The sequence below is a fragment of the Colobus angolensis genome, unplaced genomic scaffold, assembly GCF_000951035.1.
Source record: "Colobus angolensis palliatus isolate OR3802 unplaced genomic scaffold, Cang.pa_1.0 Scaffold645, whole genome shotgun sequence".
Classification (NCBI taxonomy): domain Eukaryota; kingdom Metazoa; phylum Chordata; class Mammalia; order Primates; family Cercopithecidae; genus Colobus; species Colobus angolensis.
The window spans coordinates 567,941-594,142 of NW_012120099.1; the positions used below are offsets into that span (position 1 = coordinate 567,941).

The 26,202-nt window shown below is 52.9% G+C and overlaps 1 protein-coding gene across 1 annotated transcript in view; it reads left to right on the forward strand.

Moving 5' to 3' along the window:
• The window catches only part of CTIF (CBP80/20-dependent translation initiation factor), a 331,498-nt gene extending 316,974 nt beyond the window's left edge, over positions 1-14,524 (forward strand). Inside the window, exons 12-13 of the mRNA XM_011964142.1 lie at positions 11,490-11,543; positions 13,245-14,524. Of these exons, the coding sequence (XP_011819532.1) occupies positions 11,490-11,543; positions 13,245-13,460 (270 nt within the window). The 3' untranslated portion in view covers positions 13,461-14,524. The remainder of the gene's footprint in view (positions 1-11,489; positions 11,544-13,244) is intronic.
• Positions 14,525-26,202: the final 11,678 nt, after the last annotated feature.

A 26,202-nucleotide genomic window follows, 5' to 3' on the forward strand; every position in this document is an offset into this window, starting at 1 on the left:
GGATGGATGGATGGATGAGTAGGTGAGTAGATAGATGGGTGAAAGGATGGATGAGTGCATGGATGGATGGATGGATGGATGGATGGATGAGTAGGCAAGTAGACAGATGGATAAAAGGATGGATGAGTGGATGGAGGCATAGGTGGTGGCCAATACAGACAAAGAATAGGTAAAATCAGTTCAATTTTGTGAAGGCTCAGGTTGACTTGTCACCAGTCAGCACAATTAAAAATTATGAGCTCCAGCCGGACGAGGTACTGTAATCCCAGCACTTTGGCAGGCTGAGGCAGGCAAATCACGAGGTCAGGAGATGGAGACCATCCCGGCCAATGTGGTGAAACCCCATCTCTACTAAAAATACAAAGATTAGCTGGTTGTGGTGGTGTGCGCCTATAGTCCTTGCTACTCAGGAGGCTGAGGCAGGAGAATCACTTGAACCCGGGAAGCGGAGGTTGCAGTGGGCCGAGGTCACGCTACTGTACTCCAGCCTGGTGACAGAGCAAGACTCCGTCTCAAAAAAAAAAAAAAAAAAATTATGAGCTCCAACCAGCAAAACAAGAATTAGCTACTGTGGGAGATTAAAATCATTCTGTAAAGGAGAGAGCACAGATCCAGGACTCTCCAGCACCTTCCATTTCCACTTAGACCTGCTGTCTGTCTGGGTTGTGCAAGTCACTTAACTACTGAGCCCCAGTTTCTCTACCAATTAAGCAGATATGATAATACTTGTGGCCTTTCCCTGTCTCCACAGGAGTGTCATGAGGGTAAATGGAATGGTGCATACAAAGCGTGTTGAAATCTTCAGGGAAGATATATGTTTATAAAGATATAAACATAATAACAGTAATAACACCTTACATTTGAATCAGGCTTTGCACTTATCAAAGCTCTTTCACATACATTATCACAATTGACTCTCCAAACAATCCTAGGCAGATGCTATCCATGTTCTCAGGTGAGGAAGCTGAGATGCAGAGTGATTAAGTGGCATGCCAGGGGCTAGTCTTAGTGTGTAGCAGGTCTTCCGACTCCAAGCCTGATGCGCATTGTTGATGATAGCCTTTCTTGGATAGATTATCTACTTCCCTGCCTCCCTGAACAGAGACCCAGACATAATTGGCCCTTTTCTTGATGACTCGTCATTACCATGGGCACAGTTCCTGGGCTGTCCTCCAGGTTTGGCTGTGGGTGCAGGTCCAGGCCCTGCAGAGGCACAGGGTGGATGGGCCGACTGTCCTGGAGGCAATCCTGACATGTAGGTGGCAACCATCCTAGACCCCTGAAGGTGTGGGTCTTCTGACTCTGCCTCATTCTTCCCCCGTCCCCTTTCTCTCCACTGTCAGCATGTGTGCCCATCTCTGTGGCTTCCTCTGCCACCGTGGCCTTTACCTGTCACTATCTTTTCTTCCTTGTTTCCCTCTCTCCTGCCCTACAATTCTTTCCACACCTTCACCTTGTCTTCCCATAGCCCTGGCCTGTCCACTGGCCCAGCCAGCCAACCTGAGCTCCCTGGCTGGCTTTGTTCTCCAGCCTATCACAGCCCTCTGCAAACCTCCAACTTTGGCTCCCTAGTGGCTGCTCCTGTGCCCACCTCCAGTCGCTACCAAAGGAAGGAGGCTCCTCCAGGCAGGGGCTGGGCTGAGCTTTTTCTGCAGCTGCATTAGGTGGCTTGGGTTTGCTCTCCCACAGTAGAAGGCTATGCTATGGGTGAGCTGAGGTGGTCAAGGTGGGCTGGCCAGCCCGCTTCAGATGGACACTGCACCCCTCACTAGCAAGGCAAGATGTTGGGATTGCCAGTGTTCATCCTTGCCTGTACAGCGAGGCTGCCCCATGAGTACTCAGCACCCCCTTTCCCTCCCTGCAGGGTGGCATCCCAAGCTACCAGCCTGGTTACATCCTGGGCATGCCTTGGGCAGCCTGCCTGTGCCCATGGCCCTTCCCCCAGGGACTCCAGGAGACTCCCACCAGGCTGCCTTTCTCCCTGGCTGCTGTGGGGCCTCCCACAGCCACAGCCCGAATGGAGCACCTTGGCTTCTCCCTGAGGGAGGATATGATGGGTGTGCCCACAACAAGTCTCCGGCAGAGACAATAGGACAGGAATGCATTCGCTTCCGAACAAACACTGTGTGGGCTCGCACAATTGCCTTGGATTCTCGTCCAAGAAACACATTTCGCCGTTTGAGGGCATGGGAGGCTTGCCTGCCCCAGCCCGCCCACATCCCCATGAGTGCCAGAGACTCTGATGAGTGGGCTGCTCCTCTCCCGACCCCAGGGCCTCTGACCCCCAGGTGGAGCAGCCTGGTCTCCTTCATGGATGTGGCTAGTCTTCCAGAGATGACAGAAGAGGAGAGGGACAGTCCTGCTACACAGAAGGTGCCTGCTCCTGCCGATGCCTTTTTGTTTGTTTGTTTGTTTGTTTTTTAAGACAGAGTCTTACTCTGTCACTCGGGCAGGAGTGCAGTAGTGAGATCTTGGCTCACTACAACCTCTGCCTCCTGGGTTCAAGCGACTCTCCTGCCTCAGCATCCCAAGTAGCTAGAATTACAGGAGTCTGCCACTATATGCCTGGCAAATTTTTGTATTTTTCGTAGAGATGGGGTTTTGCCATGTTGTCCAGGCTGGTCTTGAACTCCTGGCCTCTAGTGATCCACCCACCTCAGCTTCCCAAAGTGCTAGGATTACAGGCTTGAGCCACCCCACCCAGCCTGCCTTTTTTTTTCACCATTTTTTATTGGTTAAGAAATACATACATATACATATACATATAACATTACATAAAGCTTACCATTTAAACCTTTTTTTTTTTGAGACAGAGTTTCACTGTGTCACCAGGCTGGAGTGCAGTGGCACGATCTCAGCTCACTGCAACCTCCACCTCCCGCATTCAAGCAATTCTCCTGCCTCAGCCTCCCGAGTAGCTGGGACTATAGGCCTGCACCACCACACCCAGCTAATTTTTGTATTTTTAATAGAGACGGGGTTTCACCATGTTGGCCGGGATGGTCTTGATCTCTTGACCTCGTGATCCGCCTGTCTTGACCTTCCAAAGGTCTGGGATTACAGGCATGAGCCACCGCGCCTGGTCCATTTTAACCATTTTTAAGTGTGCACTTCTTTGGCATTAAGCACATTCACATTGGTGTGTGACCATCTCCACCGTCCATCTCCAGAACTGTTTCACCTCCCCCAGATGAAACTCTGTCCCCATGAAACACTCCCCATCCTCCCTCCTCCCAGTTCCTGGCACCCACCATTCTGCTCCCTGTCTGTATGAATTTGACTACTCTAGGGACCTCATAGAAGTGGAATCACACAGTGTTTGTTCTTCGGTGCCTGACTTATTTCACTTAGCATAATGTCTTCGGGGTTCGTCCGTGTTGTGGCATGTGTCTGAATGGCCTTCTTTTTATAGGCTGGATGATATTCCCCTTGTATGGATTTCCACTTGTTTATTTATTCATCTTTCAATGAACACTTAGGTTATTCCACCTCTTGGCTATTGTCAATAATGCTGCTGTGAACATGAGTGTACAAGTCACTGTTCAAGATGCCACTAATTTTTGAGACCTGTCTTTGAGCTAAGTGAAGCTGTTGTCTGCTGGAGATCCCAAATAGAACATACATAAATGAGAGAGCTAGTTGGGCCCTCCATACCGGCAGGGATTCGTTTATCCCCAAAATAAGCTGTCTCTGAGGAAATCAGAGCCCTGAAGAAATGGGACATAGGACAGGTCATTTAGGCCAAGATGGAAAAGACTGGAAAGGTTCTTCCCTTGGGATGATACCCACTAAGGGCAAGTTCAGTAGGGATTTCTGGGCAGTCAGTGGTCACCCTGAAGCATGGCGAGACCAGGAGGGCGATGGCACTGACGGGGGCCCAGAGAGGAAGCCTGTGGAGTTGTGCCAAGGGCCCCCTGGAAGAGGCAGGCCAGACCCTTGTTATGCCACAGAGCAGCAGGTGGGGCCTTCAGCTGTGTGCCCTGTCCGAGGAGAGGTTGAGGGAACATCCTCCACCATCCCTTCACCCCAAAGGGTCTGAGAATCCATTCTCAAAAGCCAGCAACCAAGCAGGTGTGTGCGGGGAGGACAGGACAGGACACGGTCTGCAGCCACCACGGCCCTTCCTGTGCTCTCTGCGTTCCAGCAACTGGGAGGGACAAGTAAGATGAGAAACTCCTTCCCTGACTTCCTTGAGAAAACCCAGCAGGCCCTTTGCAAGAGGGTCTCTCGCACAATGTGATTTTTGGCTTCGTGCAGACTTTCCCAGACAACCCAGAGAAAGATAAGGTTGGAAGGGAGGCTCTGGGGTTAAAAACCCGTCCCCAGCTCTGCCTTAGGGCCCTGGGCAGTCTGTCCTCTGCCCTGGCAGGAGTTGCGGTAGTAGGGGGAGCAGGGAGTTTGGGCGTGCCCAGGGAAGAAGGCACGGGAAGGGGAAGTCACAAAGATAGGAGAAGGGAAGAGAAAGAGCAGGGAGACTGCGGAACCACTCTGCAGGCCCAAGCAGCCCCATCACGGAAAGTGGAAGACACGCAGGCTGTGGGCTGCAGAAGAGATGAGGAGGAGATCCTTGATTGTCAGGGCGAAGCGCTCACTGTCAACACCCTTGAGACTCCGGGAGCCTTCCATGCAGCCGTGTCAGCATCTCCCTCTCTCCTCAGAGGGAGACACAGCCACATTGAGAGCCTCTAGTGCCTGGCAGGCCCTGGCTCTTCTTGAAATTTCTCATATTATTACTTCGCTTGTCCCTAAACCTCAGAACCTGGCAGGCCCAGGCGAGGGACGACAGCCCCCTGAGAAGCCGGTCTCAGGACACACCATGGGCCCAGGCGCACCTCCCTCCCTGGGAGAAGCATTGACTGAGCAGCCTCACTGTGTCAGCCAGCGACACCCGCCTGCGGCTGCGTCCGCAACCGCCCTCCCTTCCTCCCCATCAGCTCCCGGGTTCTGCCTCTTCCCCACCCAGGGCCACCACCCACTCTGTCTGGAGTTTCATTCCCACCAGATACTTACCTTCCCCCTTTCTTGTGATTTCTACCAGCAATTTTTATTTTAAGGATTTTTTTTACTGCTAAGCACCCTGGGGAAGCATATGAGGGAAATTTGCTGTAAGAAAGAAGTTCCAGACTAGGCAGGGTGGTTCATGCCTATAATTTACCCAGCACTTTGGAAGGCCAAGGTGGGAGGATCACTTGAGCTCAGGAGTTCAAAACCAGCCTGGGCAACATAGTGGGACCTCATCTCTAGTAAAAAAAAAATTTTTTTTAATTAGCCAGGCATGGTGGTGCACCCCTGCTCCCAGTTACTTGGGAGGTTGAGGCTACAGTGAGCTATGATTGTACCACTGCACTATACCCTGGGGGACAGAGTGAGACCCTGTCTTAAAAAAAAAAAAAAAAAAAAATTCCAGCAAGACCACACAGAATTCTCCTAATGTTAGTCCCCATTTTCCCTGCTGAGTAAGTGTGGTTAGGCCCACCTTTCCCTCCGATCCCGGGCCCAGACAGTCACAGGACTCTCCCAGGCCCTGAACCGGCCCCTCACAGTTGGATGTTGGACCCCATGACTCAGGTAGGCTTGCTGCAGGATGAGTCACAACCCCCACCTCCAACTTTTTCCAGAACCCACTTCCTGGTCTTCATCCTGGTCTCCTGGATCCTCTAGATGAACGAGACCCTTGCCTATGGCCCAAGAAGGTCCCCCAGGCACTGACTGGTGGAAGCCTCCCTTGGCTCTCCTTGGGGATCCGCAGACCCCAGTGCAGGAGAAGGGTCACTGCCCCAGAGTGGCCCACATGGGCATACTGGAACTACTTAACCAGTCCCCTTGTTGGGGGAGGTCCAGGTTACTTTCAATCTTTTGCTCCAATAATAGTATAGCAACTAGTGTACACGTGTTGTATGGCGTGTGTGTGGTTATATGTGTGGGATAAATTCCTAGAAGTAATATTGCTGGGTCAGAGGGTGTGGACACTTCTATTATTGATGATTATCACCAAATTGCCATCTATAGAGTGACACCAGCTTGTATTTCTACAAGCACTCGATGTTTGCAGACACATCAATAATAATTCTGTGCCATGTCCCTTCTGGTGAGAGGGGTATGGGGAGGGGGTAGGTATCCACATCCCCCTCACTCTCATCTTTTCAAAGGTATGTGCATCAGAGGGCCTTGCAAGCAGTCTCTCTGGGTGAGCACTTTCCTTTCCTCTCGCAGACTCTCAGCTGTGCGAGTTTTCTCTCTGCCTCCCAAAGCATGTTTCTTAGCAAATATTTTCCAACGTGTACCAGATGTTGGGGAGAGCAGTGGACCGACGTCACCCTACCCGCATGGAGCTTGCCTTCTAGAGCAGGGAGACGGGCAATAGGCAAACAAGTACATAATATGTCAGGGGCCGCAGAAAGGGGTGAGCTGGGAGGTAAGTGGGGGATGGTGGCTGCTCAGGGAAGGCCTGTCTGTCCTGGGGATGTTTGGGCAGGGCCCTGCATAGGATGAGAAAGTGAGGTCTGTGGATCTGTGGTGGCCATGAATTTCCAGCGACAAGTATGCAGAGGCCCAGAGTTGGAAATGTGTGGGTGGGATGCGAGACCCCGAGGGTCCTCAGTGCCTGTCAAGTGTGCAGCCCACACTGTTCCCTCCCCTGGGTTGACCCTTGCTCTCCACCTGCTCATCGTTTGAGCAGTTGAAGGCCCACCTCGGCTCATTCATCCCAAAATGATTTCTTTTCTATGTGTCTGCTGCAAACCCAGTTCTCAGGCCAGTTCTGACCCAGTTACCGAGGAGAATGAGGTCTGGTCCCTGAAAGTGGCTCTGGCCAGTCAAGCACTCCTGCAGCCCTGGAACCTGCACACGAGTTTCCTGCCGTGGGTCCTCAGCTCCTGTGGTGCATGCTGTAGGTCCTGCTGTGGGGCCCCTCAGCTGGGTGCATGGATGCAACATGACAGGAGACAGGAAGAATTAAGGATGTGCAGAATGTGGATTTTGAGCCAGCAACGTGACCAGTCCCCAGGGTTGGCTGGGTGTGCTTTTGCCTCTCCTTCTTGACTATATCATGCCCAGATCAAAACTTTGGCTCCAACTCTCAGTGAGTAAATGAGGATATGCCCTCAAAATGCCATCTTGTACCCTCTTCTCACCCTCTACCCTTCCTTTTAAAAATGCAAAAAAGATCCACATAAATCATGTTGACCAACAGTTCACGAATCCCCACTGTTGCCAGAGGCATTGCTTGGGGTTAAAGGGCAGCGAAGATGAATTTGGCACTGTCCCTGCCTTCAAGAAGCTGACAGTTCACCCCGGAAAATGTCTTCACTTGTGTGGAATGTACATGGGGGCGGAAAGCAGGAGTGCCTGAGAGTGAGAAGAAGGGAGGGCAGGGTCTGGAGTGGTCAGGAAGGGTCCGAGGAACAGCTGGGAAGTGACCCAGCCTTGAAGGATGGAGAGAAGATGGACAGCCCCAAAGATATAAAATCATTTGGAGTCTAAACACCAGCTATGAAGTGCAGCCCTTGAACCCGCGTGGGAAGAAGTCATGGAAACCCATGGCTTTAGCCAAAGAGGAGCCTGAAGTAGAAATGATTCTCCCTGGCCCCAAGCTCTCACCTTCTCCATCCACTCTGGAGGCAAATGTGTGCAGGCCTGACCCCTCTTGCTCTTTGCTCCCACTGCTGCCCTAGGCCACACTGCCACCCTGCCTGATCAGGTCCCTCAATGTTCACCCCTCCCTCCTACAGCAGGCAGAATGGTCCCCTTAAGACATAAACCAGGCCAAGCATGGTGGCTCTCACCTATAATCTCAATGCTTTGGGAGGCCGAGGCAGGAGGATCACTTGAGGCCAGGAGTTCAAGATCAGCCTGGGCAACAGAGAGAGACCCTATCTCTACAAAAAATAAAAAAATAAGCAGGGCATGATGGCCTGCACCTATGATCCCATTGACACAGGAGGCTGAGGACAGAGGATTGCTTGAGCCTAAGAGTTTGAGGTTATAGTGAGCTGTGTTAGAGCCACTACACTTCAACCTAGGCAACAGAGCAAGACTCTGTCTCTAAAATAAAAACATAAGACCCCCTCACAGGGCCCCTCAGAGTAAAACCCATTGCTCAGAGTAAACCCATTGCTCAGAGTAAAACCCATTGCTCAGAGTAAAACCCAGAGTCTTGCCTAATGGGCCCTGGGCCTGCTGCCTCCCTGACCTCTTCTCCTAAGTCTCTCCCACGTGCTCTTCACCCTGACACTGGCCTCCTCCATGGGCCATGAGCTCACCCACCCCAAGCCTTCTGCCAGGACCATGCTAACTGGGCTTCATGGCCTAGCTTCCTGGCACCCTTGGCCACTACACCAGTATTCCTGACACCCTTACCCAACATCACTTTTTTTTTTTTTTTTTTTGAGACAGAGTCTTGCTCTGTCATCCAGGCCGAAGTGCAGTGGCGTGATCTCGGCTCACGGCAATCTCCGCCTCCCACCCTGGACTCAAATGATTCTCCTGCCCGAGTCTCCCGAGCAGCTGAGGCTACAGGCACCCGCCACTACGCCTGGCTAATTTTTGTATTTTCAGCAGAGATGGGGTTTCACCATGTTGGCCAGGCTGGTCTCAAACTCCCAACCACATGATCCGCCCCCCGACCTCGTGATCCGCCCACCTCGGCCTCCCACAGTGCTGGGACTACAGGCGTGAGCCACCGCACCCAGCCCACTTTTTAAAAAAGTGTTATCATGAATAATATTTTTGATTGATAGGTCATAATTGTATACATTGTTGCAGTACGATGTGATGTTTTGATATATGGATACAATGTGGAGTGATTCAACCACACACATTGACATATTCATCACCTCACAAGTGCTGCTTTGCATCACAGCCTTACCGCCATCTGATAGAGATGTTTCTTGGTTTGTTTGGAGCTGCATTTCCACCGCCCTGGAGCAGGGCCTGGTCTGTCTTGTCCTCTGCGGTGAACGGTGCTGGTCGGCACAGGCGCCCGGCAGATCCTTGTGACTTTGTCTCTTCTGTTTTGGGAGATCTGTGCTGCTTTCAAAGTGCCGCCTCAGCACATCTCTACAGTGTGATCAAGGAGCCCTGGCATCTGGAACAGGACTGTGTTGAGATCAGAGAGACCCAGTCTGTAGTCTGATTGATCTCTACTGACTTTGAGGTTATGGAAGTTGTAGGAAGGTTGTTCTTATGGTTTAGACAGCATGTAGTATGTTTTCATTCATTCCACATTCCACTCCATATTTGAGTACCTACTAAACATAGTTTAAGGATTTCTGTAGATGGAATGTGCCAAAATGCTTCTCCATAAAAGCAGTGAATCACCTTTGCGTGAATTGAGTTAGATGTTGGTTACTGGGCTCCCTTGAGTTGTGGGTTAGGAGTTAACTGTGCCCTGACCTGGATCCCCGTGACCAGGTGATGCTCTCGAGTTTGCCAGCAACAGAACTGTCTCTGCCTCCAACATTTCCTAAGCAGGAGAGTAGCATGGGCCGTGGCATGCTAGGAAGATCACTCTGGCCAGTTGTGTACAAGATAAATTGCAGGGGAAGGAAGTGGGGACCAGGATGACGCATCGGGAAGCAGGACAATCCCCCATGAGGGAAGCAACAGAACCTCACCTTTGAGTAAAGCCAGGGACCTGGAAAAGTGGGACGAAAATGTCCTGGAGACGTTTTAGAGGAAAACTACCAGAACCTGGTACCTTCTTGGTTATGGATGGGAAGGAGAGAGGAAAATGACTGAGGTTTTGAGCTGGAGGTAACAGGGAGCTGCTTTGAGGCAAAGATGATAAAGCCATAGTGTCATCCAGCAAGTGAAGCCCAATGAGTGTGGGAAGGTTCGTGCAGACGAGTTAGATGTGGGGTGCTTGAGAGTCGGGATGATCGACATGGCAGGAGGGGATGGCACTGAGAGGAGCAGACGCTTGACGATGACTATTTGGGGAGGAAAATATTGGAGGAATGCCTGTTTTAGGAACTGAGAGGAAAAGCATTAGCCAGCGAAGGGGGCTGTGGAAGGAGTGGTCCGTGGGGCTTGGTGAACTTCTTGGAAGCCATGCCCAGAGAGGGTCTCAAGCACTTGGCGTCAGCACACCAGTGCTGCTGGGGGTTCAAGAGAGAGAGAGTGAATCAGAAAACTGAGACATAGCAAGCATTGGTGAGGCTGTAGAGAAACCAGAACCCTCATGCATTGCTCGTGAGAGTGTAAAATGGTGGGACCATTGTGGAAAACAATCTTGCAGATACTCAAAAAGCTGAACGTCTAGTTACCACGTGACCCAGAAATTCTATTCCTATGTAATATCCGGGAGAATTGAAAACATGCGTCCAGGTAAAGCCTGGTACGCGAAGGTTCATGGCAGGACTATTCCTAGTGGCTGAAAGCTGGAAACAACCCAAATGTCCATTAACAGATGAATGGGTAAACAAACTGTGACATATCCTTACAGTGCAATATTAAGGAATTAGGTACTGGTACAGCAACAAAAAGGAGTAAGGTACTGGTACATGCTACATGAATGAGCCCTGAAAACCTTAAGTGAAAGAAGTCAATCACAAAAGGCCACACACATATTGTGTGATTCCATTTCTATAAAATGTCCAGCATGGGCAACTCCATAGAGACATAGAATCGGGGGGCGTTACCAGGCCCTGGAGTGAGGAGGAAGAGGGAATGGCTGCTAATGAGTATGGGTTTGTCTGGGGAGTGATGAAAATGTCCAGTACTTAAATAGTGGTGATAGTTGCACAATTCTGAGGATATCCTCAAAAGCACTGAATTATGTACTTTAAAATGGTGGATTTTGTGTTACGTGAATGATATCTCAATTTAAAAGAGACAGAGAGATTAAGAGAATGAGCCAGGCAGGTCAGGGGAAGCATGGACTGTAGCGTGGCCGGACTGAGCGCTGAGCAGCCCAGCCATGGCCTTAGTTAAGACACAGTTCCAGCCCCGTGAGTAAGTCCACAGATTCGTGGTTTGGAAAGTCTGCAGCGTGGGGCCAGTGGAGAAGAGGACTTTGACTCCTGGACTTCCTCCTGTGGCCAGGGCCCAGGGGCGCCTGAGCCAGTGGCTCAACCTCCTCACCGTACAGGAGTTACCAATTATATGTCTCTAAGCTAATTGCATTTCCCTGAGGACTTCTGCTGACCAGTTGTTAACAGTGGATGACGCCAGTGCACTCACTGCTGCCGGCCTGCTCTTCAATGGCCTCTTGAATCTTGGTGTTCAGAACTGGCCCAGGGGCTCCACATCGCACCATCACACTGACCTCCAGCTGCTCAAACCCTGTCGGAGGAATCACCGCCACCCGGCGCAACTGACTTTCCGCTCTCTGACTTTTGTGGGCTCTCACTCTAGCCTGAACCTTGGAGATGTTTGTTACAGGCTGCATCAGGGCTGGGGCTGCAGGTTGGCGGGGGCTGCAGGGAGCTATAGGGGCTAGTAGCTGGCATGTCTCCTTCAGTGGCACTCTCTGCCCCTCTCTTCCACAGCTCTTGCAATCTCAGGATGTGAAGGAAGATGCTGTCCTTTGCTGCTCTATGGAGGTAAGCGGTGGGACTTCGACATCCTCAACCTCAGAGCTGGTGCATCTCTCATGCCTTAACAGTTCTAGGGGCCCAAGTGTTGTTGGAGGCATTTACAACTCCAGGGGAAGGTAGAGGAATGGCTTCAGGAGTGGGCATGGACTTCTGCATCCAGAATTATCCACCCCAAGCCAGAGTGAACACTGAATGGTGACAGCAGCTCACCCCTGACTGAAGGGAGAGAGAAGTGATTCCCTAGACAGAGGGGTGGCATTGCCTACTTCCCTGTCCCCCCGAGACCCCCTGTGCCCCAGCTCAGGCAGGCCACACAAATGACTTAAGAAGCTCCTAATGACCTCTGCCCCCAAATATCTCCCTTTGCTTTGCTAATGCTTGGCAATCCAGTGCTGGCACAGCCCATCTGAAAGCACCCCTCTTAAGAGGTGCCACTCCTGTCCCTAAGCTGTGGCCCCTGCTCATGGAAACTTCCTCTGTGCTCTCCCTTCAGAGCCTGGCTTTGGCCCAGTCCCTGGGCAGATTTTGCCCTCTGCAGATGATCCAGAGTGCGATGCAGGCAGGAGAGGGGTTTCCAGACAAGGACCTGGGCCTGACAGCTGTCTTGAGCATACTCAGGTGGCTTCCGCCTGGCTGCAAAGGCCTCAACTGAGGAGTTCAGAGGCCAGAAGCACTGGGAGCTAGATGGCAGCCTTGGGTCTGTGGGACTCAGTTTGTTTGCTGGGCTCCAGCTGGGCACCCTACAAGGGGTTTGGGATTGGGGGGGATTAAGGAGAAGGAGAAACCCTGGTCCTTGCCCTCAGGCAGCTTCCAGTCTGGTTAGGAATAGCTGTCACACAGAGAGTGGATAGAATAAATGTAAGTATAGAGACATCCCTGAAAAGTCAGGGGAGAGAGGTCAGGGAGGGGAGGGCTCAGGGTGTTAAGGGAGGCTTTGCGAAGAAGGCAGAGCTTAGAAAAATGGATGGGACAAGGCTGGGAACAGAGATGGGGACTGAGATTGTATAGAGAGGGCCTGGGGGGCACTGGCCAGGGTTGTGCTGGTCCAGGAAGAGGGGCTCCTTCCCAGTGGGCTTTTCAAGATTATCTAGGGTTCTCCTGAGGGCCTTCTTCCCCAGTTTGTATTTCTCTCCTCTACTTCCCGTCACAAGCATGAGCAGAGGTCACTTCTGGGGGCTGGAAGGTGGGATCAGGATCAGGACAAAAGGAGAGAGAGAGAAACAGGAGGCATCACCCTTGCTCTCAAGTTCCAATGGACACATGTAATAATGACTAAGCTCATTTCCAGGGAGATGCCCTAGCAAGTGAAAATGATCACAGGGCCCCCTGATCGCCAAGGGCACAGATCATGGAGCCATTTGAGGGTGCGGGTGTAGTCAGGGAAGGCTTCCTGGAAGAGGGAGGCTCTTGGGTAAAAGGGACAAGAGGCATGTTCTTGGCGACGGCTCTTTCAGCCCTGGGCAGTAGGCAATATCCTGATCTCTCTGGATCTTGCTGGCAGATTGGTTGGTAAATGTGGGATCTCACCCTTGGCTACTCTACCTTCCACTCTCCCTGTCCTTCCAGCCGTGGCACAGGGGCCTGGGCCTGTATGTCCCTGAGACAACCCAGCTATTTCCTATCCCTGACCCCAGCCCACCTAATCAGGGTGGCCAGTGGGCCATTGTGGGGCCCGAGTCCATCCTAACCCAACATCTCTGTCCGCAGCTGCAGAGTACAGGCCGGCTGCTGGAGGAACAGCTGCCTGAGATGATGACAGAGCTCCTGGCCAGCGCGCGGGACAAGATGCTGTGCCCCTCTGAGTCCATGCTGACCCGGTCGCTGCTCCTAGAGGTCATCGAGCTCCACGCTAACAGCTGGAACCCTCTGACGCCCCCCATCACGCAGTACTACAACAGAACCATCCAGAAACTGACAGCCTGACAGCCAGGGGGCCTGGCGGGCGGCCCGCGGGCAGCTGGGGCCCTGGTGCACAGGACCAGATGGACAGGCGGGAGGACAGGGGTGGCCCTGGCGGGAGAAAGAAATGGGGAGGAGGGCAGGCAGAGTCGGTGGCCAGTCTGGAGCCAGACGGAGAAGGGAGAAAATCCCTGAGAGGAGTGCCCCCGCACAAGCCCCCGGCCCGAGCATGCAAGCTCACACCAATAAGGGAAGCATGTTTCTTTTTCCTGGTGGCCCTGGTCCTCCCCTTCCTCACTCCCGCCTCTCCCCTCCCCATCAGAGCCATCCCCCACAGAGCTTTGTGTGAGGGATCTCATCGCTGTGACTCCTCGGAGACCTTGGCAGCCTTGCACGCTGGGGCACCGCTTGGGTCAGAAAGGACCTCGGAAGGCTGAAAAAGTGGGTCGGAGACGGGCTCGCATTGTTCCCGCATGCTGTCAGCCGCAGTCGCCAACTGGCAGCAGGCGACGTGTAGCAGATGTCCGGGAGGACAAAGGCAGGCACGGTCCCCACCAGCCGCCCGTAATTGACGGCCTTTGTCAGCCATGGCAGAGCTGGCGCTCCACCTCCCATCTCTGAGTCCTCCTCACTGCAGCCCCCCAGCCTCAGGCCTAGGGGGTCAGGCGCAGGAGGGGAGATGGAGTTTGCAGTTCCATTTGCACTCTTTTGTTTATTGTGTTTTATTTTTCAAAAGTCGGTTGCTTTGAAGTCTCTTCGGTCAATGAAAATGCCCGCGACGTGATCACACAGTCAGCACTGTTGAGGAACCCCGGATTAGTGGGAGATCAAACCCAGCCCCCTCTAGAAGGATTCTAGCCACAGACAGCTTGCCAGTAGCCAATTAGGGTAATTGGAAACTTCTGCCCCGACAGAGGTCCCCGCTGGAATCCTGTGTTCCTCGCCACTGGCTTCTAGCGCCTGTTTTCTCAAAGAGCTGATACTGTCACCACTGGGACCAAGTTAAACCTGGTCCTGGCCCCAGGGGCCTTTTGGCAAACAGGGCACAGAACGAGACTAGCAAATTAAAACTAAAATTCTAGATGGTGTCTCGCGCTCCACACGCAGGTCTTACTGGGGAAAAGAACGGGAGTAGGGGCTCCCCAGGACTCGACTTTAGCTAATGCGCTGTGTCCCTGCCCCAGCTCGGACCTAGAAGCCCAGCCCGGACCTAGAAACCCAGCCTTCCCCTAGCTCTTGGGAAAGGGGTGAATTCACTGAGTCATGAGAGGGACAGTCAGGTGACCAGCAGGGTCACCAGATGGAGCTTCCCAGCCGGGAAACAAGGCTGGGGTTTCTTGGCAGGCCCTCATCCTGGGGAGCAGGCCCTGTTATTGACTAGAGAGGAAGGTGTCAACAGCTCCCCCTTGGCTGTTAGGACCAGAGTGTAAAGAAGTGAAATATAAATATGTGGGGTGGCCACATAGTTCCATCTCTGGGGGCTGGAGCACATACTTTGATGAGCCCCCCCGGAAATGACATCAGAGCCTAGCCACTTCCTTATTTGCTCTTATTATTGAGGCCGGGCAGGCCCTGGGTCACATTGGAGGCCCCTCTTGGTCCACATTGGACTGGCCAGGAGGTGATAGGCAGGGGAGGTTCTCGTGATTGATTCTGAGTCTGAGAGTGGTGAGTGGGGAGAGGCTTCCCCAGTTCTCTCCAACTTTCCCTACAGCTGCAACCTGCCCTCTGGTCCCAGGTGTGGAGCCTATGCCTGTCTCCAAAAATAGCCTGTTGGCGACAAGGTGTGGGGGGCACAAGTTTACCTGAAACAGGTCGGTGGTCTTTCCCAAGAAGCCCACGCCACTTCTGGTCCCTGGCCCCTGAACCCTGCCTTCTTCCTCCCTCCACAGTTTCTTCCCAGACTTTCTCAAGCTCCTCCTCACTGCTCTTCCTCCCCAGCCCAGCCTGGGGACACAGATGCGCAGGGGTAGGAGACCTTGAGGGAGGAGCTGGCTGATGTGGGGCTGCTCAGGTTGGGCCTCGGGGCGAGCTTGCTGTCGTGGCCAGGCAGCCTCCATCTGTGCTTCAGCGGCCCCTGCCTCCCTGAAGTGTGTGGGGTGCGTCCGCTAGGAGGAGGCAAGGCCCCCAAAGAGAGGCGAGACCTGGGAGTCAGGTCTCAGGTCAGGGAGCAGACAGGGGAGTGGGGTCTCCTAGACCCTATGGTGAGCTCAGAGCAAGCTTCATGCAGGATGCTCCGAAACACTGTGTGGAGGGGGCTGTGTTGTGGGCACCTTGGGGCCTGACACTCCTTCCTCCGAACGGGCTCCTTGGTGGTCTGGCCACAGGGGCAGCTCCCCCTTGGCTGTTAGGACCAGAGTGTGAAGAAGTGAAATATAAATATGTATACATATATAAATATATTTTTAATTACATGTCGTGTCACGGTGGCTCCAGACGTACTGTTTGCCTAGTTTATTCCACTGCTTGAAGCGCTTCCTAGCCATCCTGAACAACATTTTAAACTGGTTTTCTAAATGCAGGTTGCTGCTCCTTTTTCAGACATGGAAGGAAAACGTTAAGACTATTTTTTTTTTTTTTTTAAGAAACAACAGTCAAGCCTAAAATTTGAGACCCTGAGGCAGCTTCCCAAGAGAGACTACTGAGACAGGAACAGTAGGACAGAAGTGGACGCCCCACAGACCCCTGGCCCCCTCCCCAAGCCCCGTCCCCTCTCTGCGGCATGAGGAAGGCCACCGTCCGAGTTAACCTTTGAATGTACCTGATGAGAGGCAGAGCTGGATATTGCATTTCTAAGGCTTGCGTTGCTTTCCCCTCGCCCGCGGTTCTTGGCGCATGGAAGAGGCGGTCCAGCCATCTGATGTTGATCCTGTCTCAGTCTCCCCACTGCCTGTCAGGATGAGTTAGTCATTGTTTTTCTCCGAGGCGGCCTGCTTGCCACAGCCCTGCTCCCCACGGCCTGGTGGCTTTGCCGAAGCTCTGGGACCGCAGCCCCAGCGAGGCTCCCAACCTCACCCGGACGAGGCCGGGAGCCCCGCCGCCGTCCCTGGGAGTGTGCACCCTCAGACCCCGTTCTGTCTGTTCGTCCTTCCTTGACCAGTCTGTAAACCTTCACCGTTTGGGGATCGTCCTGTCCACTCATGTAAATGTAAATGTTGGCCGAGTCGGTATTTATTCTGATTTTTATTTTATTCTATTTTATTTTCTCCGAGGGATGAGGGTGGGGGGTGTGGGAACTGTACCACGGATCAGGCCTGGGCAGCTGTAGGGGCGGGGGCCCAGACAGCCAGGCCGCCACCACAGCAGCCCCATGGGGTGCCCCAGACGCGGGCCTCCAAGAAGCCAAGTCCCAGTCTGTTTTCTGGCATCAGACGCCGCCCGTGTTCCTTGTCAGACAGACTCTCAGGCCTGCCCGGGGAGTCGTGTCCCTCAGCTGCAGGGCACTGTGTTGGGAAACTGTTGGCTGGGCCTTTAAGGACGCAGATCAGGAGAAAGACAACTTTCCTCTGTTCCGAACACTCGCATGGAAGGGCTGGCCGCCTCCCTGAGCCGGCTGGGAGCAGGCGACGGGACCTACCTCCCCAGAGCAGGGGCCTGGGGCTTCCCGCCAAAGCTGCCGCGGAACCCCGCTAACGCGACCACCCTCCCTCCGTCGGTGTGTCCTGCTTTCCAGCTGAACCCAAACTACAAGTGGGTTTAAAAAAATAAACACCACCAAAAACAAAATGTTCAGATTCTGTGCTCTTTGTGTGTTCAGCAAAAGAAATCTTTTCCCCAGGCTCATGTGCCTCAGCTGTACCAGCAGGGCCTCCAGGAGCTGGCCCAGGAGATGAGCTGAGGGGAAGATTCCCCACAGTGTAGCTGCTGTGGGCAGCAGGGGCAGGATCTGGGGCCTTAGCAAGAAGTTGGTCCAGGAGACCGTGGGTGAAGGAGACTTACGTCCCCCAAAACTGGGAACTCTGACCTATCCAAAGTGGTGTGATTAAGCCAGTCCTGGGTAAAATGGCTTTTGCACTAAAGGTTTGGTTTAACTGCCCCCACCCCTCACCCCCAACCAAACCTACCCCTTCCCTGGAAATGTCACTGTGGCATTTGGCAATGAGTCATTTCAAGAGGGCTGAGATTTGGGCCCAGTGGCTTCCAAAAATCAACAGCGAGTGGCTGTCCAGTCCCAGTTGGTCAAATGAGTCTTTCATCAAAGAGTTCCCAAAGGGCCCAGTGATTTCTTTTCCTGTGATGATATGTCTCTTGTTTTGCACAATCCTGCCCATGGCAAGGCACTAGGGACACTGCTTCCTGGTAGCGCTCCCCTCTCCTTGGGGATTCTTTCTTGCTAGAACTTGCCGGTCCTTCAGATCCTTGCGGGGGTCACACCAGAGCACCAACCCCCTTCCCTGGCCTGGCTACAGTGGCGGCCAGGGCCTCCCAGGAGCTGGGTGAAGCCATGTTGAGATTCGGGCATTGCCCTTCACTGAGTCACACACCCACCATGACACTGACAGGGACAGCCAGAAGTCCACAGACTGCATAGAGAGAACGTCTTAATTAAACAATTGAGGTATGTGGCAGGCCAATTTTTTTTTTGTTTTTTTTGAGATGGATTCTTGCTCTGTCATCCAACCTGGAGTGCAATGGCACGATCTCAGCTCATTGCAACCTCTGCTTCCCAGGTTCAAGCAATTCTCCTGTCTCAGCCTCCCCAGTAGCTGGGATTGCAGGCACACACCACCAAGCCTGGCTAATTTTTTATATTTTAGTAGAGACAGGGTTTCACCATGTTGCCCAGACTGGTCTTGAACTCCTGAGCTCAGGCAATCCACCCGCCTTGACCTCTGAAAGTGCTGGGATTACAGGCGTGAGCAACTGCTCCCAGCCCTAATTTTTGTATTTTTAGTAGAGACAAGTTTTCGCCATGTTGGCCAGGCTGGTCTCAAACTCCTGACCTCAAGTGATCCACCTGCCTCCGCCTCCCAGGGTGTCAGGATTACAGACGTGAGTCACCGTGGCAGGCCCAAATTTATTTTTATAAAAATGCAAAGCAGTAGAAGCAGACATTGGAGGTCAAGATGAAAGGTGGGGAGACAATGGAACAGGGAGCCTTATCAAACACTGCAAAAGAGAAAGGAGATTTTCCTGGATGGTTTAGTCCTACTTCCAGAAGGCCCTAAGTTACTGAATACTATGAGACACAGCATTGGAATAATACACGTTTCAATCCTGATTTCACCACCGTCTTTCTGCTGGCAGGCATTCTCTTGTTATTTTAGAGTGGTTTACATTTGTACTGGGATGCTCACAGCGCAACTTATAAGGGCCTTTTAAGGACCAAGGCAAGGATAGCAGAAAAATAAAGGGTTGAGCAGTTGAAATGGGAAATAAGTGGTCCTGCCTTAGTGTTAACGGTCTCCCTCATTCTTCCAGTTCCGCAGCGGCTTCCTTACATGGTCTCAGCTTGTCCCGTGAAGTAGGCAGACGAGTGTTTTCTGTTCCCATTTTACAGATGAGCCAAAGGCTGATCACCAGAAGAGCCAGGGAGAGGGTGAGCCCAGAAAGTAAGCGGGTCCTTCAGACTCCTCATCCCTGCAGTGCCCCAGGGAGCCAGCCAGTCATACCAGCTAGACAAAAGGAGCAGCCAGCTGCCCCCTGGGACTCGGCCGGCTGGGGGCAGGCCACATGGGCTTCCCGCTTCATCAGTGGAAACCAGGACCACGATGAAATATCTCAGATCAGGAGATTTCAGTGGAGTGGGCAGAAGGAGTGATGGTGCAGGGTTTGGTGCTGTTCTCTAAAAGGACCCATTATCATATGTGCAGCGTATGTTGTTGGATCCCAGTTTCCCCCAGGCCAGTGAGGGGGACCCTGATAGGGGGACATATCAAGAATCAAGGTCAATACCCAAATTGCCTGGGAACATTTTCAAACTACATACTGAAACAGGACACACATACACACCAATATTTTCAGAATTCGGGCCTTAGGGAGCCCCTCTTCTTACTGGTACATGTGTGCTGTGCGTTGGATGGGTGCAAGTGAAAAGATGGTTGAGAGCCACCATCCACCACTCCTGGAACACAGTGCGATGATGGCCATGGAGGGCTGTCATAAGTAGTGCAGAATTATTGTCTGGGGACAGCAAGCCATGCTGCTGTGCTCTTCTGCAATCTTGGGGTCTGCCATCTTGGCCGAAACAAGGCCGGCTGGCACATCAGCAACATGGAGCAGGGGCTCTGGCAAGTTGCTTGAATGTGGAATAGAATCCACACCATGGACTTGGGCTGCATTCTCACTCCTATGGGCCTTAGGTACTTTTGCCTTCATAGGCCCCTTTTCCATTAAAAAAAAAAAAAAAGGAAATATTACGACTACATTGGTAACAGAGACAAATACATTATTTTTATTAAAACATTTTCTCTGACCTAGAAGTTCATTTTTTTACCTCTGATTTTAAAAGAAATTAAAACATTTTGTGGACCCCTAAAAAACATTTTGTGGGCTCCTGTCTTAGTCCATTCAGGCATCTGTAACAAAGTACCACAGACTGGGTGGCTTATAAATCACAGGCATTTATTTCTCAACGTCTAGAAGTTAGATGTCTCAAATCAGGGTGCCAGCATAGTCAGTCTGGTGAGGGCCTACTTCCCAGTGGCAGACTGCTAACTTACTGGATCTTCATGGCAGAAAGAGAGTAAGAGAGTTCGCTGGGGTCTCTCTTATAAGGGCACTAACCCATTGATAAGGGCTCCATCCCTCTGACCTCCTCACCTCCCAAAGGCACCTCCTAATACCATCATATTGGGGATTAGGATTTCAACATATGCATTTAGGGGGACACAAAAATATTCTGTCCATAGCAGCACCCTTTGTGTATGCCTAACAGGTGTATTGGACCTACCTGAGTGTCATCTGAGCTGGGAGTCCCACCTTTCTCTGCTCTCCACCTGATCTCTGGGTGACTCAGGGCTGGGGAGGAGGAGTGGTTCAAAAGCAGTCTTCCAAGGAAGCAGTTGGCCCATGATGGAAGCAGATGCAGTAGCTGCCTCTGCCCTGGACTGGCTGCCAGCCAGACAGCTCCGAGCGCCAGCCAGAGCAGCTGTGTTTGCCGCGCTAAGGAGGCTGGCCCCGGAGAGCCCAATTCATCACACAGCACTTTCTCCCCTCTGCAGCCCTTTCGTACACATTATCTGGTTATGGTCTCACCAGAGCCCTGTGAAGGAAGTAAATACAATACTTATATCCATTTCAAATATGGAGAAACTGAGGCGTACAGAGCCATCCCATAGGTTTGAATGGGGCTCTATAGTCTTTAAATATATGACTATGTCTGATCCTTACAATGGCCCTGCCAGGTGACATGTTTTTGACGACATTGTAAAGAAGGGAGACAGGCTCCCAGAAGCAGAGTAACAATCCCATGTCGTGGGACCTGTAGGCACAAAGACCAGTCCTTGAATCGCTGCCTTCTTAGCCCTAAGATGGGACTGGTGGGTGGGTGTGGGGACCAGGCTGAGGACCCAGGCCCCTTTATGCCTGAGTCCCCTGATCCATGCCTGTGGAGTGCAGGTCTGTGCTTCCTGCTCAGTCCCATAATTCTAACTGGTTTCCATCTTCAGCCTCCCCATTTGCTGGGCATCCCCTGGTTCCCAGGCAGAGTCCTGAGCCTCCTGCAACCCACGGGGGCATCCATTCCATGGGTGGGATCAGTTTCAGGTGACAGATGAAGTCTTACAATATGGCTAGGTCAGGCATGGTGGCTCAAGCCTGTAATCCCAGCACGTCATGAAGCTGAAGTGGGAGGATCACTTGAGCCCAGGAATTTGAGACCAGCCTGAGCAACATGACAAGACCCCGTCTCTACAAAAAAAAAAAAAATATATATATATATATATACACATGTGTTTTTTAACTAGCTGGTCATGATGGCATGCACCTGTAGTCCCAGCTACAGCTACTCAGGGGGCTGAGGCAGGAGAATGGCTCAAACACAGGAAATCAAGGCTGCAGTGAGCTGTGATTGCACCACTGCACTCCAGCCTGGGTGACAGAGCAAGACCTGTCTCTAAAAAAGGAGGCAAGCACAGTGTGGCTCACGCCTGTAATCCCAACACTTTGGGAGGCCGAGGTGAGTGGATCACTTGAGGTCAGGAGTTTGAGACAAGCCTGGTCAACATGGTGAAACCCTATCTCTACAAAAATACAAAAAATTAGCTAGGCACGGTGGCACACACCTGTAATCCCATCTACTCGAGAGGCTGAGACAGGAGAATGGCTTGAACCCAGGAGGCAGTGAGCCGAGATCGTGCCATTGCATTCCAGCCTGGGTGACAGAGTGAGACTTAATCTCAAATAATATAATAACAACAATAATAATAATAATATGGCCAAGATCCCACAGCTGACCTGAAGCAGAGATGGTTCAAGGGTGATATTCTGTCTCCTAGTCTCATCACCTGTGCCCAGGTCTTTCAAGTGAACCCCCACTTGGGTCCCACCTTGTGCTGGGGGTGCTATAAGGAAATAAGCAAAGGAGACAATGCCTTAACCACCTTGGCATGGTCAGTCTCCTGGGAGCTGGAATTCCCAGACAACCTCTCATAGGCCTAGCCCGACTCTAGGTGGGTCCTGGTGCAGGGTCCTGCCTGTGGCATCTGCTGTGCTACAGACAGCCAACACCTGGCCCAGGCCTTCCAATGGGGACCATTCAGGGCTTGACTAAGCCTCACTTTCCAGTCCCAGAGAGGAAGGACCACCATTTCCCTCCCTTCCCAGAACAAATCAGGTAAAACCCAAATACCCACCAAGGCCTAAAGAGAAAAACTTCCAGTGGGAACCGAGACAGGCTAGCAAGGTGAGAAGAGACTTATTCTATAGCATTTCCCCCAAATAACAAAAGTTTGATTAAAGCAGGTGAGAAGCCAATTTTAAAAATACTTGTATGCACACACAGACCCTTGCAATTCTACACACTCTAAAATCTTACTTTTTGCGGCTTAGAAGGTTTCAGCACTCAGTGGAGAGTTCTGCAGCCAGCCGTCACACCTACAGAGTTTCCAATCCGTGTAAACGCTGTGTCAGCCTGAGTAACCACCAGTGTGATTCTGTGTCATTTGGGGGCAAATGTTGATGTTTCTTGGGTAAGTGAAAGATTGTGCAGAGAGCTTCTGGAAGACCATCCTTAGGGGCTGAACTGAAAGGAGGCCTCTCAGAGGGGCCACAGCCTCCTTCTCCCTGTACTAGAGACAGGTCCCTAATAGCCACCTGTGCTCAATGGGACTCAGTGTGTCTTGGGAGTCTGGAAGCCTCTTTCTGCCCCATTCCTGACACCATGCCACCTACATATCAGACACACAAAGCGCCCGGCCCACTCTGTCACCTCCAGTTCCCAAAAATGTGCAGGGAGCTCAGGTCAGGGCTCTTGAATCTCCTGCTGACCCTGCAGAACATACAAGGACACAAAGGCACCTCAAAGGCAAACAAAATGGGTGGGAGGGAGGCTCACGTCCCAGTCACGTCATCAGTGCAGTCCTGTTCAGCCAGGGCCAGGCTCAGCCGGGTGCCGCTTAGAGGAAAAGGAGAAGTGCTGAGGCTGAGCAAGTGGGGAGGGACAGTAACTCATGAGGTGCGTCACCAGGTTGGAAAGGGGGCTCAGGGTCCGTGTCACCTAGCGACTGCCATGTCACTGTGTGACTAACAAGCCCCAGATCTCAGAAACTGCAACACAGAGGTTCACTGTACCTGATCGCAGGTCTGCAGATAGGCTGGCTCTGATCCACACCATGGCCTCCCTTTCTGGTGAGAGGGGGCAGAGCTCAGTGTGCAGTGAGTCACAGCAGTTAGAAAGCGTGTGCCTTTGTCTACTGCCACCTCTTTCAGGAAGCTCTCCCTGACTGCTCCCTAGTCAGAGTTACAGATCACCCCTCCAGGCTCCCACAGCTGCCAGGGACGTTCTGCCACAGTTCTCCTGCTCCCTGGGCATGGCCACTGGTGTGTAGACGGCAGATGCCTGCTGAGGATGAGCGTGACTTCATCCCCTCTGTCTCCCCAGCACTGAGCCAGAACCTGGCCCCAGCAGGTGCCCCATAAGCATGTGGGGGATGAAGGGAGTGGTCCAGGTACTAAGAGACTGAGGGGCCTGGGGAGGGAAGAGCCAGCTGTGCCTGGAGCCAGGTACTCGAGGTGGGGCACCCAGGGCCAGGGAGGAATAGGGAGTGGGGCACAGGGTAGGGGCTTCCAGTGGGGAGGGCTGGGGTTCCTCAGGGGCCTGATGTCTCACTGTCCAGAGAGGCCTGGAGGTGGGTGGGGAGTGCTCTGTGATCATGGATGCCAGAGTCTCGGCTAGTGCAGAGGACACCTTTGTACCAGTTAGGAGGTACCCTTCCTCCCTTCAGGCACCCAGCCCTGCCCCAGAACCCTGGGAGCTGCCTCGGACCCTCAGCTGGGCACCCCTGTATAGGACACAGCCTGGGCGCTGCGTGTGAGACTCACTGGGTGTGGAGTGTGACTGTGTTGTGTGGGGGGGTGGGGTGTGGTATATACGCACGCGTGCAGGGAGCGGGGTGTGTGTGGTTGGAGAGGGTTGTGTTGTGTGTACATGGTGTGAGAATGGAGAATTAGTGTGGTGTGCGTGTGGTGTATGTGTGTGTGCTGTGTGTGGGTGTGTGTGATGTGGGGTGTGTGAATTTGCGCTGCACTTTGCAAGCCTCCCGGGTTGGGTGGCCTCTGTGCAGGGAGAGCTGGGAGGCCAAGCTGTGAGGGTCACCTCCTAGGGCCAGAGACACAGGTGTCTCAGAGGCCGAGCCTTTGCCTGTCCCTGGGAGTAGGGGCCGACATGGGGTCTGCAATGGCAGAAAACGGGCTGGAGGTCCCCAGTGGGTAAGCACAGCTGGCCTCTGCTCATGAAGGCCCTTCCTTCCAGAAGTCTGGCCTATCCCTTAGTTAGGGAGGGAAAGTTCTGGATAGACTGAGCCGAGGAAAATATTCCTGGAGGGGGGGCAGAGTCAAGGGATGCCCTCAGCTTGAGGTGCCTGATCGGAGGCTCAGAAGAAGAGATCTGGGAGGCAGGCCACGTCCACACAAGGACGATGTTCTGGAAACCGGAGCCGCACAACAGTGGAGGACACCGCCTCCCAAGGGAGCAAAGCCCCACACCCTACACCCTTGATGAGTTCCAGCAACGCTGCGGCCCCCTCAGCAATGGTGTTGGAGGAACCTCCCCTTTACGGCGCAGGGTCTGGGTCAGAACACGACCCCACAAACCCCTCAGCCTCCTGGGTTCTACAGAGGCAATGGGGACCCCAGGGCCACCTCCTTCTGGCAATTGCACCTGCTGCCCTTCCCCGGAAGTTCCTCCAACGCTTTTCCCCAGCGGCCCCTCCAAATACTCCCGGATACCAGGATGTGGAAGGTGGCTTAAAGCCACCCTCTCATTTTACAAATTGAGGACACTGAGGCCCTTACAGGGAAGGGACTCGCCCAAGGTCACAGAGGTACAGCTAACACCATGGGCACACCTTGAACCAGGCACCCACCTACGTGCCCTCATCTCCTCACACCACACCTGAGGCGGGACCTTCTCCATCTTACACAGGGGAGGACTTGGCCTGGGATTGAGAGAGGCCAACATGGCCCAGGTCACAGCACTAGAAAGAGGGCAGGATTCTCACAGGGTTCCCTCTGCTGCCAAGGCCCTGCTGCTAACCTTGACACTTACACTTGATGTCCCCCACAGAGCGATGAATCAGATACGTACACGGAGAGGTAGGAATAGGTTTAGGAAGGCCAGGCAGCTCACTCGGCCTCTTTGAGTCTCGGTTCCTCTGCTAAAAATGGGAATACTGGCAGGCACAATCCTATCTTGCTGGACTGTTTGGAGAAACGGTGCACGAGCTTTGAGTCCTCCACAAATAACAGCTCTCTTACCTCTTAACCACCAGACTCGCCCGCCTTGCTGGCTGTCTGCCGCTGATTCTCTCGGGCAGTGGGTGTGCAGTAAAGCCTATCTGTTCTCCTGCCGGGACCCACTGGGACTGGGGTCAGCAGGACTGGGGTTGGTGTGGGGTTTGGCTGAACTTCTAAGCACTTTTGAAGCCGAGACTTAGAGTGCTGGCCTCACCATCCTCAGTGAAGTACTAACAGGTGAACCAAAGAATCACCCACGTAACGCCCCACCAAGCACCTGTCAGCCGACCTGGGACACCTGCTGGTTGCAAGACAGAGCTGAGCCCTGCCCTGGGAGATACAGAAGGAAGACATACCCGCCCTACCCTCAAGCTGAGTGTTTCCACTCTAATTGAAGATTTAAGGCCAGTCGCTGCCCAGGTCAATGCCATAGTCCCTTCCTGTGTGCCCACTGCAAGGCAGCGGGGAACCTGCAAGGCAGCGAAGGAACCTGGCAGGCGGCGGAGAGGGCAGGACGTAAAGAAAAGCCCACAGTGAGGTGCTCTGCTGACCACACACAGCTGCACCTTCTGGTGATGGAGTCGTTAATTCCTGGGGAGGAGGCCACCCAGCGAGGCAGTGGCCTGGGGACCCAGTCTCCTGGTGGGGAGCTGACCCAGCACATGAGGTGGGCCTTAGGGTGGGCTGCCAGTGTGCAAGCAAGTGCTGTCTGGGGTCAGACAGACCACGATCAAAGTCAGAGGCTCCTTATCAGAAGAAGACAGGAAGAATTAAGGAAGACATCTTCCTGCAGCACGCAGAATGGATTAAAGGGGAGAGGAACGGTGAGGAACAGCAGGAAAACCAGTTAATTGGCCAGGTGGGAGGCACC